General features: G+C 40.2%; 2 protein-coding genes across 2 annotated transcripts in view; both read right to left on the reverse strand.

Moving 5' to 3' along the window:
- Positions 1-15805, reverse strand: part of LOC113028275 (uncharacterized) — a 75194-nt gene that overhangs the window by 21398 nt on the left and 37991 nt on the right. The gene's annotated exons all lie outside the window — the stretch shown is intronic.
- On the reverse strand, positions 14417-15805 carry LOC145420916 (lamin-B2-like). Its single transcript, XM_080290335.1, has 4 exons — positions 15665-15805; positions 15120-15278; positions 14803-14910; positions 14417-14709 (listed from the first exon to the last, which is right to left on the reverse strand). Exons 1-4 carry the CDS (start codon positions 15803-15805, stop codon positions 14557-14559), a joined length of 561 nt encoding a protein of 186 aa, XP_080146461.1. The 3' UTR covers positions 14417-14556.

Below are 15805 nucleotides of genomic sequence, written 5' to 3' on the forward strand. Positions count from 1 at the left end.
AGTTAGATGAGACCCGAACACGACAGGAAGGTTATGTTCACTGTTAGTTTTACTGGTATATGCAAGATCACACGGGTAACTTATCATATGGCTGTATGGGGTGGCTGTAGCTCAGGTGGCAGAGCAGGTCATCCACTAATCAGAAGGTCGGTGGTTCGATCCCAGGCTGCATCCTGGCTGCATGGCAAATATCCTTGGGCAAGATACTAACCCCGTGTTTGCCTACTGGTGGTGGTCAGAGGGCCCGGTGGCGCCTGTGTCCGGCAGCCTCGCCTCTGTCAGTGCGCCCCAGGGCAGCTGTGGCTACAATGTAGCTTGCCAGTGTGTGAATGTGTGTGTGAATGGGTGAATGACTGAATGTAGTGTGAAGCGCTTTGGGGTCCTTACGGACTAGAAAAGCGCTATACAAATGCAGGCCATTTACCATATGTATAACATGGGTAGATGCACAAGTAATCAGACTTCTAATCTGAAACATTTTTCCAGTTTGCTGATGAGAAAAGTGTGTAGTTTTACTTGTATTTTGACACCTAGTGTAGTTGCCACACTGGTAATTTCCATTTGCATGAGGGTCTGATGTGGCTGACTGTCTTGTTTTCCTGGACGCAAAATCTGCATAAACCAAGTAGCAGTTGGTGAAGTGAAGGGTAAAATGGTAGGTCAAGGGCTGGAGACTGAGGGAGGCTGCAGGTCTGGTGATTGAAGGCAGTTGTGAAGTTTGTGATGGACTTTGTCATACTTTTACAGTAATTAATTTACTACAATGCATTTCTTACTTTGTTGGAGCCAACTGTGAGGTTAGTTTTAAAATGTAGACAATTAGCTGTTCAGTCCAGTTTTCATACATGTCAAAAATGTGATAAAATCAGACTAATCAAACACCTCAAAATTCATCTTGAATACTTTTAAAATTGTAACTGGTAATTTTAATTAGAAGTATGAGGTGAAAATGAATCCCTCCTTTAAGAAAGGCCTGCTAATACTGCTGATGTTGCAGGGTGGGATCAAAGGGCGCCCCTTGGTGGTTTTCAGAGGTTTGGCATTCTGGTGGTTCTACACTACACATTTCAATAAATTGCTGTGCTTATTTCCAAATATAAAGGAATGTGTGGTGGCTTAAGCACACCAGCTGTTGATGTAAACATAAATGTAAAATAATTCTTTAAAAATAAAAATCAAATCAGAAAGGACAGCACTGATTTTGGGGCTGTTCCTTGACTTCTTTCTAAGGCTCCTTCAGTCTCTTTTTCTTCTGCTTGTGAAAATGTGACTACAGGGAAACCCCTGTGACAAATCACTTTTCTGTACTACAAATATGGAGTAAGCCTAATCGTTGATTCACTTCCAGTATTTCAGACAATCCCTTTCCGCCAAGAGCCACTTGTTAATTTGTTGCAGACTTGTTAAAGTGTTTTCTGAAATGTTATTTTGTAATTCTTCTATTGCCTGTGTAACTACCTATCCAGGTACAGGTATTGAAACTCTACAGGTAGCACAAATATGATCAGATAAACCTTGTGATCAACTATAAATGGATTTCACTGAACTAATACCATATGGAGGTAAAAGTATTGCTCCAGGTTATTGACATGTTCTCAGAGTGGGTAAAAGTTGTCCCTTGTAGCTTGGCTGCTTCTGGTGTTAAACCTGGAAAGGTACTTAAAGGCAGTTAATGTAACAAACCAGGATTTATTCACAGGTTAAACCACAGGCACTATCCCCTCATGATAGGTTTAAATGTTCCAAGACATCTTTGAAGCTGACTCCAAAGTGTATATACACACCATGGGTCTTTCTCAAGGGGTCACTGATAAGTATAAAGCACACAATTGAATTGCCTCAGAATTGACATCATGGCTGTTCTGTTCTGTGATAGACAAGCAACAAATTACAGATTTTATAAGCAGAAAATTTCACTAGACATGCACTTAAAGCTGTATGAGAGCAAATTCTAGCAGCCGGTCTGATGATCAAACAGCTCCAAAGTCTGTGCGTGATGTGTGGTGATAGATATAGAAACTTTATTCCTAACAATGCTTCTGCTGATGATTGTTTTCCACATTAGAAACATTAGCTAATGGATTTACAGATGTCTGACACCGAATGTTTTCCTTACTTGAACAACAATCACTCAATTAAATCAAGTTTTAAGTCTTTCTTTACAGTTAAACCACTAATGGTCATTTATAATTCCAGTTTATGATGTGTTCACTTAAACTGCAGAACTGTAATCTGTCATTGTTAGGTTTTGTATTGTTGATTGTCATTTATGCTTAGAAATATTTAACCATTAACCATAACCATGCTTAGAGGTGTATAATCGATTGTGTAGTGATAGGATGTGTGATCTTTAACAGGCTGCAAAGGCTTGGTGTGTATTCCACACTGGAATGCACACCTACATCCTGGGAACATGGGAAGAGGTCGTACCTTGTTTTATTGTTTTATGGTAGGATAAACGTGACTATATCTGTTTTAGGCTAAGTGCCTTTCGTTTAGATGAACTGTTGGACTTCCAGACCAGCAGGTCTTAGGGAAGTCATTTATGGAGTCACACTCTGACCCCCCCCCCCCCCCCCCCCAACACACACACACACACACACACACAGGCAAGGTACTCTTTGTTTGTATGTAAGACGTCATATGTTAATGACCCTATGCATATTCATGTAACCACAATAAAAGGAGTGCTATGGGGAACCTGGCTGAGAGTCTGATGGGGGTCAAGTGGTGGAACAACACTTGGCTCCAGGCAGGTCTCCCTCATGCATGAGTAACACGAAGAACTTTGCCTACTTCGTGTCTTGCTTGCTGTGTAATTATATTGTCTTCAACGTTCCAGCGAATGGGTTCAAGCTACAAACCTATCATTAATGTTTTTGGAACTTTCTTTTTTTAAATATTTTAAAATATTATAATATTATTTTGCATACACATTTTTTAAACATTCTTAATAATACTCAAAAGTGTAGAAATGTAATAGAAAATTTATGTTTTTGTATGTGGCTGTAACTTTCTTGAACTAATGATCAGTGACGATTTGAAAACACACTAATTGTAAACTGTGTTCAAGGTTATTACTCTGTGTAAATAAATGTCAGAAAATCATTTTGATTTATTTTTCCACAACACAATGTCAGTGTGGAGGACGATAAGACCCAAAGATCCAGCACAGTTTTTCCTCACTAATAGTTATAATAATATATAATAATTATATAATTATATAGTTATAATAATTTTTATATTCTTAAATGAATATATCCTAGATTTTTTTTTCTACACATCACAGTCTGGTATCATGCAGCCACTAAACAGGACAGGAGCAGACTGCAGCGGACTGTACGAGCAGCAGAAAGGATCATCGACGCCCCCCTGCCCTCCATCCAGGATCTGTACCTCTCAAGAACCAGGAAACGGGCAGGGAAAATCATCACAGACCCCTCACACCGTGGACACAGACTTTTTGAGCTGCTGCCCTCTGGCAGACGGTACAGAAGCCTGCAGACCAGGACCACCTGACATAGGAACAGTTTCTTTCCCCTCGCCGTCTCCCTTCTTAACAGTTGACCTGTCTGTCATTCCACCTCATTTCATTTCTGTCATCCTGTATTCTATGTATATAAGTTTAGATTGGTTATTTATACTTGGTTTACACAGCATTGTGTATGTTTGTATATGTATATGTATGCATGTGTAATATATATATAGACGTGTGTGTGTGTGTGTGTGTGTGTGTGTGTGTGTGTGTGTGTGTGTGTGTGTGTGTGTGTGTGTGAGATTTACATTGCTGTGTTTGAGAGTCACCATCTACCAGAGCCAAATTCCTTGTATGTGTCTGCACATATACATGGCCAATAAAAACGATTCTGATTCTGATGTCCGACAATATTGTCATGGACCGGCCTTTAAGGTGTCGTGGATGAATACAACAAAATAAAACCAGATAATAAAAATGATAAAAGCCTCAACTCTCGCGGCCTGATACCAAACAGCCCGGGGGTTGGGGACTGCTGCGTTAGCATACAAGTGAAATCAGATATTTACATACACTTCAGAAAAAAAACAAATACATTTTTTTTATTTACTGTCAAACATCAAATCAGAGTGAAATTTTTTCTTTTGTTTTAGATCAATAAATATTAACATATTTTTTGTATTTGTGTAATGTCAGAATAAAGACAGAGTTATGTTTTTTTTTTTTTATTACTTTCATGCACTAAGTTTATTGTGTCTTTATCAAACAAGACACCAGGGCCCTGTTTCAGGAAGCCGGTTTAGTGGAAAAACTGAGTAAGTATACCCTGAGTTAACGAAAACTCTGGGTTTTCGGTTTCACAAAGCGAGTTCAGCTGCAGCCTGAGTGAGTCACTATGACGACACACTCCGTGAAGCTAACCTGCCCCCTAGCAGGTTTACTACAACTAACCCTGACTGTCTCCGCCCCTTTGTCGGAAACCTGACAGTAGGAAGTGTCGGACATGGCGTGCCACTTCCTTGAAGAGCCAGTAGATCGTGAAGCCCAAATTCTCCGCAGAGCTCTCCGCCGGGAGAGAGTGATCAGAGCGCGTTTGGACATTTTATCATTTCCTGATGATTTTCTGTGCGAACGTTACCGTTTCTCAGCACAATCTATAATTTATTTGGATAACATCCTCAGGCCATATATTACGCATGTGACACATTGCGGACATGCTCTCAGTTCATTACATATTATTTGTATTGCACTTCGGTTTCTTGCAAACGGGAGCTTTCTGTATAATATTGGTGACGCTGAGCACGTTTCCAAGGCTACCGTCTGTCGGGCAGTCAGGACTGTTACAGTTGCACTGAAACGTCTCCTGTACTCGTCTGTGGTGTTCCCCGGTCACAGACCCACAAGATTTATCAAAGAGGGATTCCACAAAATTGCAGGTATCAGGATGAACAAAACTCAATTTATGATGTGGTGATACTTGGACTACTACTTAAATTGCACATTTATTTTCAGGGTTCCCAGGCGTGATTGGCTGTATAGATGGCACTCACATTCCAATCATTGCTCCTTCAGTAAATGAAGGAGACTATGTGAACAGGAAGTCTTTCCACAGCATTAATGTACAGGTACATAGTTCCCTGTAGCATGTCAAACTAACAAATTATTTCATTATAGTAATGGATGCTAATTTGTGTTCTCTGCACTGTGAAGATCATATGTGATGCTGCCAACATTATCACAAATGTGGAAGCCAAGTGGCCAGGCTCTGTCCATGACTCACAAATATTCCGTGAATGTACACTGAGCACAAAATTTGGACATGGTGAGTTGAGAATACTTTAAAATATATAAAGACCAATTGCTTCAGGGACATTTGAACTGAAGTGTACCCTTCTGTCTTAGGAGAGTTCACTGGCTACTTGCTTGGTGATAGGGGGTATCCATGTTTACCCTATTTGCTTACCCCTTACCCTGACCCTGAACCGGGCCCACAGCAGCGATATAATCTGGCTAATTGCAGGACAAGAGCCAGAATTGAAATGACTATCGGAATGCTTAAGGCCCGGTTCCAGTGCCTGCAAAGACTCAGGGTCACCCCAGAAAGGGCATGTGACATTATTGTGGCATGTGTGATTCTTCACAACATTGCCACAATTAGAGGAGAACACTGTCCTTCTGCACCAAACATCAGCAGTGATCCAAACCATGAACATCCTGACCCTCCCACGGACATACAAGATGGAAGCGCAGTCAGAGACACCGTATGTCACAATCATTTCTTTTGACCCATCACCTCAACATGTTGAAAGAAGAATAAACAGATTTTTTGTTCAACTGGCTTTATTGGTCACCTGTGTTTCCTGTACACAAAGTATTAAAAGATGTAAACCTCATAAAGTGTCTCTGTTGCTTCCTCCTCTGTAACAGCTGTCAATGTTTCTTCATTATTTTCCTGTAGTAAAGAAATAGACAACATTGCTGTTCTACTGTAAACTCATATAATCTGTGGAGTATTACTCACAACTGCATGTTGGTCTGGCTCAACAGGAGGCTGCACCAGATGCAGTACACCATCACCATCAACTGATAGAATATGAGGTTTATACAGGTCACTTATAAACTTACAAGGGACCAAATGGCAATTAACAAACATACCAATCACCTTACACTTCATTGTCATTATGCTCTCAAAGACAACCAAGACTGAGGCAAGGCAAAATCAGTCGGAAAATAACTTCACTACAAAATAATCCATTATGGTAAAGAGTTTATCAAATGAATGTGTCGCACTGCAAAGGTGACTGTGAAGAAAGGATGTATGCACATCATGTATTATTTTGAATTTACCCCTTATGTAGGCACTTGTGTCTTGCGGGGTTATTGACTCAGAGGATGTCCCCGCAGAGATGCCTTCGGCCACAGGGCGCCCACTGTTTTGGCTGAGGGCCAACTGCTCAGCCTCTGTGAGTGGTGGTGGTGGAGGACCCCCACCTGTTTTTCGGGCCTCCGCTTTTTTTCTGTTGGCTATAACGGGCCACATTTGAGCATACAGAGTAAGCAAATATGTACTTGTAATGTGCTCAGATAATTTCAATAAGTGCTCACAGAAAGAAAATTAATGTAGCCTCTAACTGCAATTGATTTACATCGGACAAACAGACCAAGCACTATGGCTCATAATACAATTACACCTTACCTGTTTGGCTATATTTTTATATTTCATTTTTACTTGCTGCCAGGCACGTTTGGGGCCTGTTGGGTTGCACCTGCGCTCACATCACATCACAAAATAAAATGTATAAAATAACAAATAAAATAACATATGATAAAATAACGTGTTAAATGGGTGGAAATCCCTAGATCAATGTTTAAATTAACACTCACGCATTGACTCTGTCGGCTATGTTTTGCCATGCATGCTCCCTTTCTTTTGCAGCTGTGGCTGTGTTACTTTTTTCCGCTGAATTTGCATGTTATCGGCATATGCTGCCATCAGAATTTCGGCCTCAAGCGCTGTGAAATACATTGACCGCGCCTTCTTTCCCTCCGTCTCCATGGTGACTCGCTTAATCTGTGCTCCGCTTATCAGGGCTTTATGTATCCTCGTCCGCGCGCTTCACTTGGGGTTAAAGCAACTCCACGTTGACTGAACTAATTGTTATCAGCCTTTCTGAAACCGAATATTCCGAGTTGGACAGTTTGGGGTTACTCAACCGTGAGTGTCGTTTTTCACTCTGAGTTTTCCAAACCGGCTTCCTGAAACAGGGCCCAGGGCCCTGTTTCAGGAAGCCGGTTTAGTGGAAAAACTGAGTAAGTATACCCTGAGTTAACGAAAACTCTGGGTTTTCGGTTTCACAAAGCGAGTTCAGCTGAAGCCTGAGTGAGTCACTATGACGACACACTCCGTGAAGCTAACCTGCCCCCTAGCAGGTTTACTACAACTAACCCTGACTTTCTCCGCCTCTTTGTCAGAAACCTGACTGTAGGAAGTGTCAGACATGGCGTGCCACGTCCTTGAAGAGCCAGTAGATCGTGAAGCCCAAATTCTCCGCAGAGCTCTCCGCCGGGAGAGAGTGATTAGAGCGCGTTTGGACATTTTATCATTTCCTGATGATTTTCTGTGCGAACGTTACCGTTTCTCAGCACAATCTATAATTTATTTGAATAACATCCTCAGGCCTAATATTACTCATGTGACACATCGCGGACATTCTCTCAGTTCTGTACATATTATTTGTATTGCACTTCGGTTTTTTGCAAACGGGAGCTTTCTGTATAATATTGGTGACGCTGAGCACGTTTCCAAGGCTACCGTCTGTCGGGCAGTCAGGAATGTTACAGTTGCACTGAAACGTCTCCTGTACTCGTCTGTGGTGTTCCCCGGTCACAGACCCACAAGATTTATCAAAGAGGGATTCCACAAAATTGCAGTTACTGAAACCAAGTGGCCAGGCTCTGTTCATGACTCACAAATATTCCGTGAATGTACACTGAGCACAAAATTTGGACATGGTGAGTTGAGAATACTTTAAAATATATAAAGACCAATTGCTTCAGGGACATTTGAACTGAAGTGTATCCTTCTGTCTTAGGAGAGTTCACTGGCTACTTGCTTGGTGATAGGGGGTATCCATGTTTACCCTATTTGCTTACCCCTTACCCTGACCCTGAACCGGGCCCACAGCAGCGATATAATCTGGCTAATTGCAGGACAAGAGCCAGAATTGAAATGACTATCGGAATGCTTAAGGCCCGGTTCCAGTGCCTGCAAAGACTCAGGGTCACCCCAGAAAGGGCATGTGACATTATTGTGGCATGTGTGATTCTTCACAACATTGCCACAATTAGAGGAGAACACTGTCCTTCTGCACCAAACATCAGCAGTGATCCAAACCATGAACATCCTGACCCTCCCACGGACATACAAGATGGAAGCGCAGTCAGAGACACCATATGTCACAATCATTTCTTTTGACCCATCACCTCAACATGTTGAAAGAAGAATAAACAGATTTTTTGTTCAACTGGCTTTATTGGTCGCCTGTGTTTCCTGTACACAAAGTATTAAAAGATGTAAACCTCATAAAGTGTCTCTGTTGCTTCCTCCTCTGTAACAGCTGTCAATGTTTCTTCATTATTTTCCTGTAGTAAAGAAATTAACAACATTGCTGTTCTACTGTAAACTCATATAATCTGTGGAGTATTACTCACAACTGCATGTTGGTCTGGCTCAACAGGAGGCTGCACCAGATGCAGTACACCACCACCATCAACTGATAGAATATGAGGTTTATACAGGTCACTTATAACTTACAAGGGACCAAATGGCAATTAACAAACATACCAATCACCTTACACTTCATTGTCATTATGCTCTCAAAGACAACCAAGACTGAGGGAAGGCAAAATCAGTCGGAAAATAACTTCACTACAAAATAATCCATTATGGTAAAGAGTTTATCAAATGAATGTGTCGCACTGCAAAGGTGACTGTGAAGAAAGGATGTATGCACATCATGTATTATTTTGAATTTACCCCCTATGTAGGCACTTGTGTCTTGCGGGGTTATTGACTCAGAGGATGTCCCCGCAGAGATGCCTTCGGCCACAGGGCGCCCACTGTTTTGGCTGAGGGCCAACTGCTCAGCCTCTGTGAGTGGTGGTGGTGGAGGACCCCCACCTGTTTTTCGGGCCTCCGCTTTTTTTCTGTTGGCTATAACGGGCCACATTTGAGCATACAGAGTAAGCAAATATGTACTTGTAATGTGCTCAGATAATTTCAATAAGTGCTCACAGAAAGGAAATTAATGTAGCCTCTAACTGCAATCGATTTACATCGGACAAACAGACCAAGCACTGTGGCTCATAATACAATTACACCTTACCTGTTTGGACTATATTTTTATATTTCATTTTTACTTGCTGCCAGGAACGTTTGGGGCCTGTTGGGTTGCACCTGCGCTCACATCACGTCACAAAATAAAATGTATGAAATAAAAAATAAAATAAAATATAATAAAATAACGTGTTAAATGGGTGGAAATCCCTAGATCAATGTTTAAATTAACACTCACGCATTGACGCTGTCGGCTATGTTTTGCCATGCATGCTCCCTTTCTTCACAGCTGTGGCTGTGTTACTTTTTTCTGCGGAATTTGCATGTTATCGGCATATGCTGCCATCAGAATTTCGGCCTCAAGCGCTGTGAAATACATTGACCGCGCCTTCTTTCCCTCCGTCTCCATGGTGACTCGCTTAATCTGTGCTCTGCTTATCAGGGCTTTATGTATCCTCGTCCGCGCGCTTCACTTGGGGTTAAAGCAACTCCGCATTGATTGAACTAATTGTTATCAGCCTTTCTGAAACCGAATATTCCGAGTTGGACAGTTCGGGGTTACTCAACCCTGCGTATCGTTTTTCACTCTGAGTTTTCTAAACCGGCTTCCTGAAATAGGGCCCAGGAAAAGAACTGTGGACTTCCACATGTGTGGCTCATCTATTGGTGCAGTTTCCAGATAACCGAAGGTCTCACATTCATCAGTACAGACAATAATACACAAGTATAAAAAACATGGGAACGTACAATCATCAAACTGCTTGGGAAGGAGACAGATTCTGAGTGCCAAAGAGGAACATTTTTTGTTTGAAATATGTGAAACAACCCAGGACATGATGAAAAGTCCTTGTGAAGATGCTGGCTGACACTAGAAAGACAGCGTCACCACCCACAGTAAAACGAGTCCTGTACCACCAGGAGCTGAAAGGTTACTCTGGGAGGAGAAAGCCATTACTTCAAAACCACCATAAAATAGGTTAGACTACAGTTTGCTGCTGCACATGGGGACAAAAATCCTAATTTCTGGAGACATGTCTTGAGGTCTGACCAAACAAAACTGTTTGACTGTAACGATAAACAGTATCTTTGAGGAAAAAGGGACTGGTGCATTTCACAAAATAGATGGCATGATGAGAAAAAAACAATCATGTGTACATGTTTAAGAAACATCTGAAGACATCAGCCACAATGTTGTATCTTGGGTGTAAATTGTATATATTCTAGATTCTTTTATTATATTTCAGACCTTCAGATTTGGTGAGTCAATATTGATGTGCAGTCCATTCATGAAGAGATTTGAGTCAGCAAATTCTGAATGTTTAGAACTGAAAGACAAACCTCATGCTTTTTTTTCTCTACCTGATTCTTCAGTTTCTCTGTTGTTTGTTTCACCTGCTGGAGCTGATTGATGATTTCAGTTTTCTTCTCTGACTGCAGCTGAAATGTTACATGAAGAAAGAGCAGAAGGAAGAAATTCTCATGTTTCAGACACAATAATGAATCAAATTCACTCAAAAACTGCAACCAAGTGAAACTGTACAGCACTGTACAGTACCTTTCCAAGCTTGTGTTTTAAAAATATATTTATGTCCAAGCTGTTTTTTAATTACTGCATGAATTGAAATGTTTTGCTTATTTTATTCTTTAGCATAATGAAATACACAACCATATAACTTTGCTGCTGTCATAATTTAAATTTGTGCTGTCAATTTTTAATCTGATCAACAGGAGGAAAGATCATGGGGACAACAGAACTCCTCAGTCACCACGACTGGTCCAGTTGGTGACTGGACCAATCTTGGTTATGGGAAGAAATTGCACAATATAATTGAATCTAATTTTAATATAAAAGTGTTACGTCCCCTCTTAAATGCTAGGCGATGAGGGTAGGGGACAGTAACAGTTAGATCCAGGTGGAATGAAAAGAACGCCAGGCAGAGGTATTTAATATAAAATAGATCTTTATTGTAGGCAAACACCTCAATAATTATAAATGGCAACAACAAAAGGAGACAGCACCGCTGCTTTAATAAGAAATCAGGGAGGTCAACCCAAAGTGGTAATGACCACTCAACAAAGAAAGCAACAATAAGGCTTCAACAGAAAGAGACAGCAAACAATATCCAGGCAGGCCACACAAACTAATGAAGGCCGCCGTCACTCATGGGCAATCACTGCTCAGTTAAGCACTACTCACAAAGAGCCACACACCAGAAGGCTGGTCACACGCAGCAGGCTGCTCCACACCTAAGTCAGTAGCACACTCTGACCAGCACAGAGGAAAACCACCAGAAACCTCTCCTTCCTCCTCCACACTGCTCTTCTCCAGCTTATATCACCCCTGAGGGTAATTGGTTGTAACGAGAGCAGATGAGCAGCAGGTGTGACCTAAAGGAGAGGGCAGGGGCAGAGAGAGACAAGGGGAGGGGCCAGAACGAAGGAGGAGGAGAGAGAGAAGACAACACCACGCCCACACACTCCCACAGCCTCCCAGGATGTAACAAAAAGTTTCAGTAATCATCATAGAATACTATGATTTTCATATAAATATTTAAAACACATGGCAATCGGGGTGTTTGAAGTCTGACTCAGTGAGTTCAACAAGAACGATCAGCATCCAGGAGTTTGCACTGCAGGTGAGTCAAATCTGAGTTTTGCAGAAGGGAACTGAAGGAATAAAGAGGCAAAAGTAAGTACAAGGTAGTAAAAGTCATATGACAGCAGTGCTCTCATACAAGCTCCAAACTCGAAGTTGGATTTTCCTTGAGCCACTCCTTAAAACCTTGCATTTGTGGGAAATAATCACATGTAACCGATGACAAAACCATCACTAGTGCTACGCCATTTGAGATGCTTTGCAACGCCTCAGTGCTGAGCGACTGTGTTTTTTGAAAGCTGAAGAAGTTGCCAGCAAGAAAAGACACTAAATAAAAAATATTGGTTATTGCTGAAAATCTTTGAATCTCCATCCCATGTACATAATCACACCTCGCCCCAGTTACACAAATGCGCAAGTCAATCAATTTTTCCAAAATTGTATTTATATCATTCACACAAACATTTATTATACTCAGCCCATGATTTTTAAGACACTGTTGTATTTGTGCCTTTGAAATTTAACTTAGAGCACATCACTGCAAAGACTGGACATGGCTCTAACTGAAAAATAACTACAATACTACTTCTAGGTGAAGACCTATCAATTAAGTACAAAGGGATTCATAATAGACAGGTCAAGTTTAGCATCTATCAGGTAAAATCATGTTATCTATGTAAGATTTGTCAAACCACTTTAGCTCCTCTCTTTTATGTTGTATCGGGGTTAATATCTGTTGTTTATGATGTTTTCTCTTTTGTCTTCTCAGTCAGTCAGCAACAACTCAACATGGAGGTTAGAGCTCTCTGCAGTACACTAGTATTAGTGTTTGCTGCACAAGTTCCTTTATTTATTTCTTCTTTTCATGTTTTAATTATTTCAAGTTAAAACTACACTTTTAGTCTAATATACTGTTATTATTTTTTTCTGTTTTTTCTACCATTGTCTGTGCAGCCATGCTCATATTCATTCTGCTGAGTGCACATGTCCAGGACAGCAGTAAATAGTTTTTCCACAAATTTTTATACTATACAATTATTTTTATTGCTTTTGTCAATTGTATTGTATTGTTCTTCAGGTTTACAATAGAAATTAATGTTTTTGTTTGTATTTTCATTATATCACATTTTTTGCTTTCTTTGTGTTTCTGTTTAGATGCAGGTTTTCACATCACTCCAGACAGACAGCAGCTGTTTCAGTTTCTTTTTTTCACTGTGAAGGTCTTGATGGCTCCACTCATTTACGAAGGATCAGGAATACTGACGGATTTCTCTAAGCCTGTGACATGAAACAGAAATCTGCAAAGTACTGGGGAGACATAATGCAGTAGTGACTCGAGACTTTAATGGGAATCTCGGCAGTATTGAGCATGGCGGGGTGCTACTGGTTACATTTTGCTCATTAGTTTTCTCAACCAGTTTATTTTTAGAGAGCCTATAAGGCAATAAAATATATTCTAGCTAAATTTTCCACTACCTTCAGCACTCTGCTGGGCAGTGGCGAAGATCTGGACAGTCTGCAACTTTATATTGAGGAGTGCTTCAAGCAACGTGTTATCAAGAAACCCAACAAAACATTAACTGAATTGGTACAACAGTATATTGCAGTATTCAAGTAACCTATCAAACAAACAGTGGAAAATGTTTACATGTGACAAAATTAGGAGAGACAGAAAAATCTCTGTCAACTTTACTTTCACTGGAAAGTTTCTGTAAAAAGTAATTTTATTCAATCTTTGAGAACATGACTGGAAATGAAAACATTTGTCTGTCAGTTGGCTCTGTGATCCTGCAGAGGCCTGATTTTCCTGGGCTGGAGGGTAACTGTGTGAGTCTGAGCTGCAAAAACAAGAACACATCCTCCCACCTCCTCTCTGATTTTTATAAGGATGGACTTCTCATAGACAACAGAATAACAGGAGATATGGTGAGCCACAGTGTTTCCATATCTGATGAAGGATGGCACAAGTGCAGCATATCTGATGTTGGTGAACCACATCTTAAAACAGTGCTGCCTTCACAGAGTGCTTTACTCAAATGCAATTATCCTGAGCACTGTTTTAACTGTTACTTTAGGATATTAGCTGTATGATGTTATGATGTTGGATGATGATATCAGGACTTGAAGTGCTCGGCCAGTCATCAGTCCAAAGTACAACAACCTGTTGTTTGTTCTACTTTGGATTCAGCGCTCTTGTCTTGATGACGTTAACTATGCTAATTACAAAACACCTCCTGTTCTATAATCTGTGCTAAAGAATGGAAAACAAAAAAAATTACGTCTCTAATGCAAATAGTCAACTAGGGAGTAGTCGCTGTGACTTATGTTTAAAAAAAAATAATAATAAAGTAAAACAGAAAAAAAGATCTTGAGATCTTGTAAGATTTTCTCTTTGTGAAGTTCTCACTCATGTACCTTCAGCTTTAAAACACACAGCGAAGTCTCACCATTGTCCACATCATTGCAGTTAAACTATATTTGTGTTGCACCTCTAAATAATAAAGACTCCTTTTTAAAGATATTTTTATTTACATATTTTTAATTCAATAAAAACACAAAATTTTTAACTGACTTAAAATGATATGAAATATATAAAATGTAATAATGCTCTTATTTAATTTATCCCTCAGAAAAGTTACTCTGATTATTTTACATGATCTTGTTTTTAAACAGCATCTGTTCTTCTCCAGTGTTGCTGATGAGGTCGATCTTCACGTCGTCTCCAATGTTCCACTTGACCATGTTCATCCACAGCAGGTCAGCATCAGGTTTAATTGGCTTCTTGACAGCATCTTGCTTTAACTGTAAATGTAACCAATAAAAAGGTCACAGATGTCCAAGTTAAAAGTAACAAAAGAGAGACTGAACGAAAAATCTAGTAACACAGAGACTCACAAGGAGTGTCTCTCCAGCTTCCAGTATAAAGTTTTCTTTAAATTCGTATGTGACACTTTCTCTGTTGTTGATCTGTAGTTTTAACTTCCAACCTGACAAAAGTTTATTCTGTAAAAGGAAAACAAGAGAATAAAAAAGGGGGGAAATGAATGAGGCAATAATAAAGTTCAGTGTGTGTTAAATCCAAAGTGTTTATAAATGAGTGTGTTACGTCCACATAAGTGAAAAGGACCTTTTTAAAATATTTCTGAATACATGGAACCCGTTGTTTGTGTTTAGGTAGTACTCATTGTTCATCAGCATGCAAGCAGCAGTACCTCACTGGAAGTGTTTTTCAGACAGATATAGCTGCCATTTTTCTCGACCTCGACCAACGTGATGTCACCTGTCTTTGAGCTGTGATTGGCTGAGCCGCTCTTATTCTGTTCCTCAAAACTGGTCTGAGATTTCTCAGGAGGTGGTTTGCTTGTGTCTGGCTGAGAGAGAGACGACATAAGCAGATTAGTGTGTGCGAGAGGGAGAGATGGACAAGATATTTGAGCCTATGAGAAACAGTGTTTGATTCGATCTCCAGTTTTTATTTGCAGTCCAGTTTTTCAAGAAGACGACACGACATTGGGTCTTGTCGTCTTTCTGTTTTTTCTTTAGATAACAGAAAGTTGAGTCTTTGTCTGTGTTTTTAATATAAATCTGTTTTTACACACTGAGTTTGGGTTTTTGTTTTCTTTTTAAGCATTAATAAAGTGTAAAATACATGTAAATGTGCTGCATGTTTGTTTGTTTATGGTTGAGGACAGAGCGAGGTCCCAGTAAATAAATGTGTTTGTCCTGAAGTGTTCAAAACAACAGTCTGTGTGTTTACTTCTTTCTTCATGTTGCTGATCTCTGCATCTTTCTTCTCCAGTTGTCGATGTTCCTCCTTCAGCTTCTCCTCAGCTGCATGTTGGTTTGTCAGCTTGAAAAGCACACCAACATTTTTTGCATTTTTAAATGTTTTACTCAT

The sequence above is a fragment of the Astatotilapia calliptera genome, chromosome 3, assembly GCF_964374335.1.
Source record: "Astatotilapia calliptera chromosome 3, fAstCal68.1, whole genome shotgun sequence".
NCBI classification, from domain to species: domain Eukaryota; kingdom Metazoa; phylum Chordata; class Actinopteri; order Cichliformes; family Cichlidae; genus Astatotilapia; species Astatotilapia calliptera.

Excerpts from the sequence above, each read along its gene's own strand:
- LOC145420916 (XM_080290335.1), bottom strand. The coding sequence starts at position 15,805 with ATGAGTAAAACATTTAAAAATGCAAAAAATGTTGGTGTGCTTTTCAAG. Across the intron at positions 15,279-15,664 it reads TCAGCAACATGAAGAAAGAA|CCAGACACAAGCAAACCACC; the intron begins GTAAACACACAG and ends TCTCTCTCTCAG. Across the intron at positions 14,710-14,802 it reads AAGCTGGAGAGACACTCCTT|TTAAAGCAAGATGCTGTCAA; the intron begins GTGAGTCTCTGT and ends TTACATTTACAG.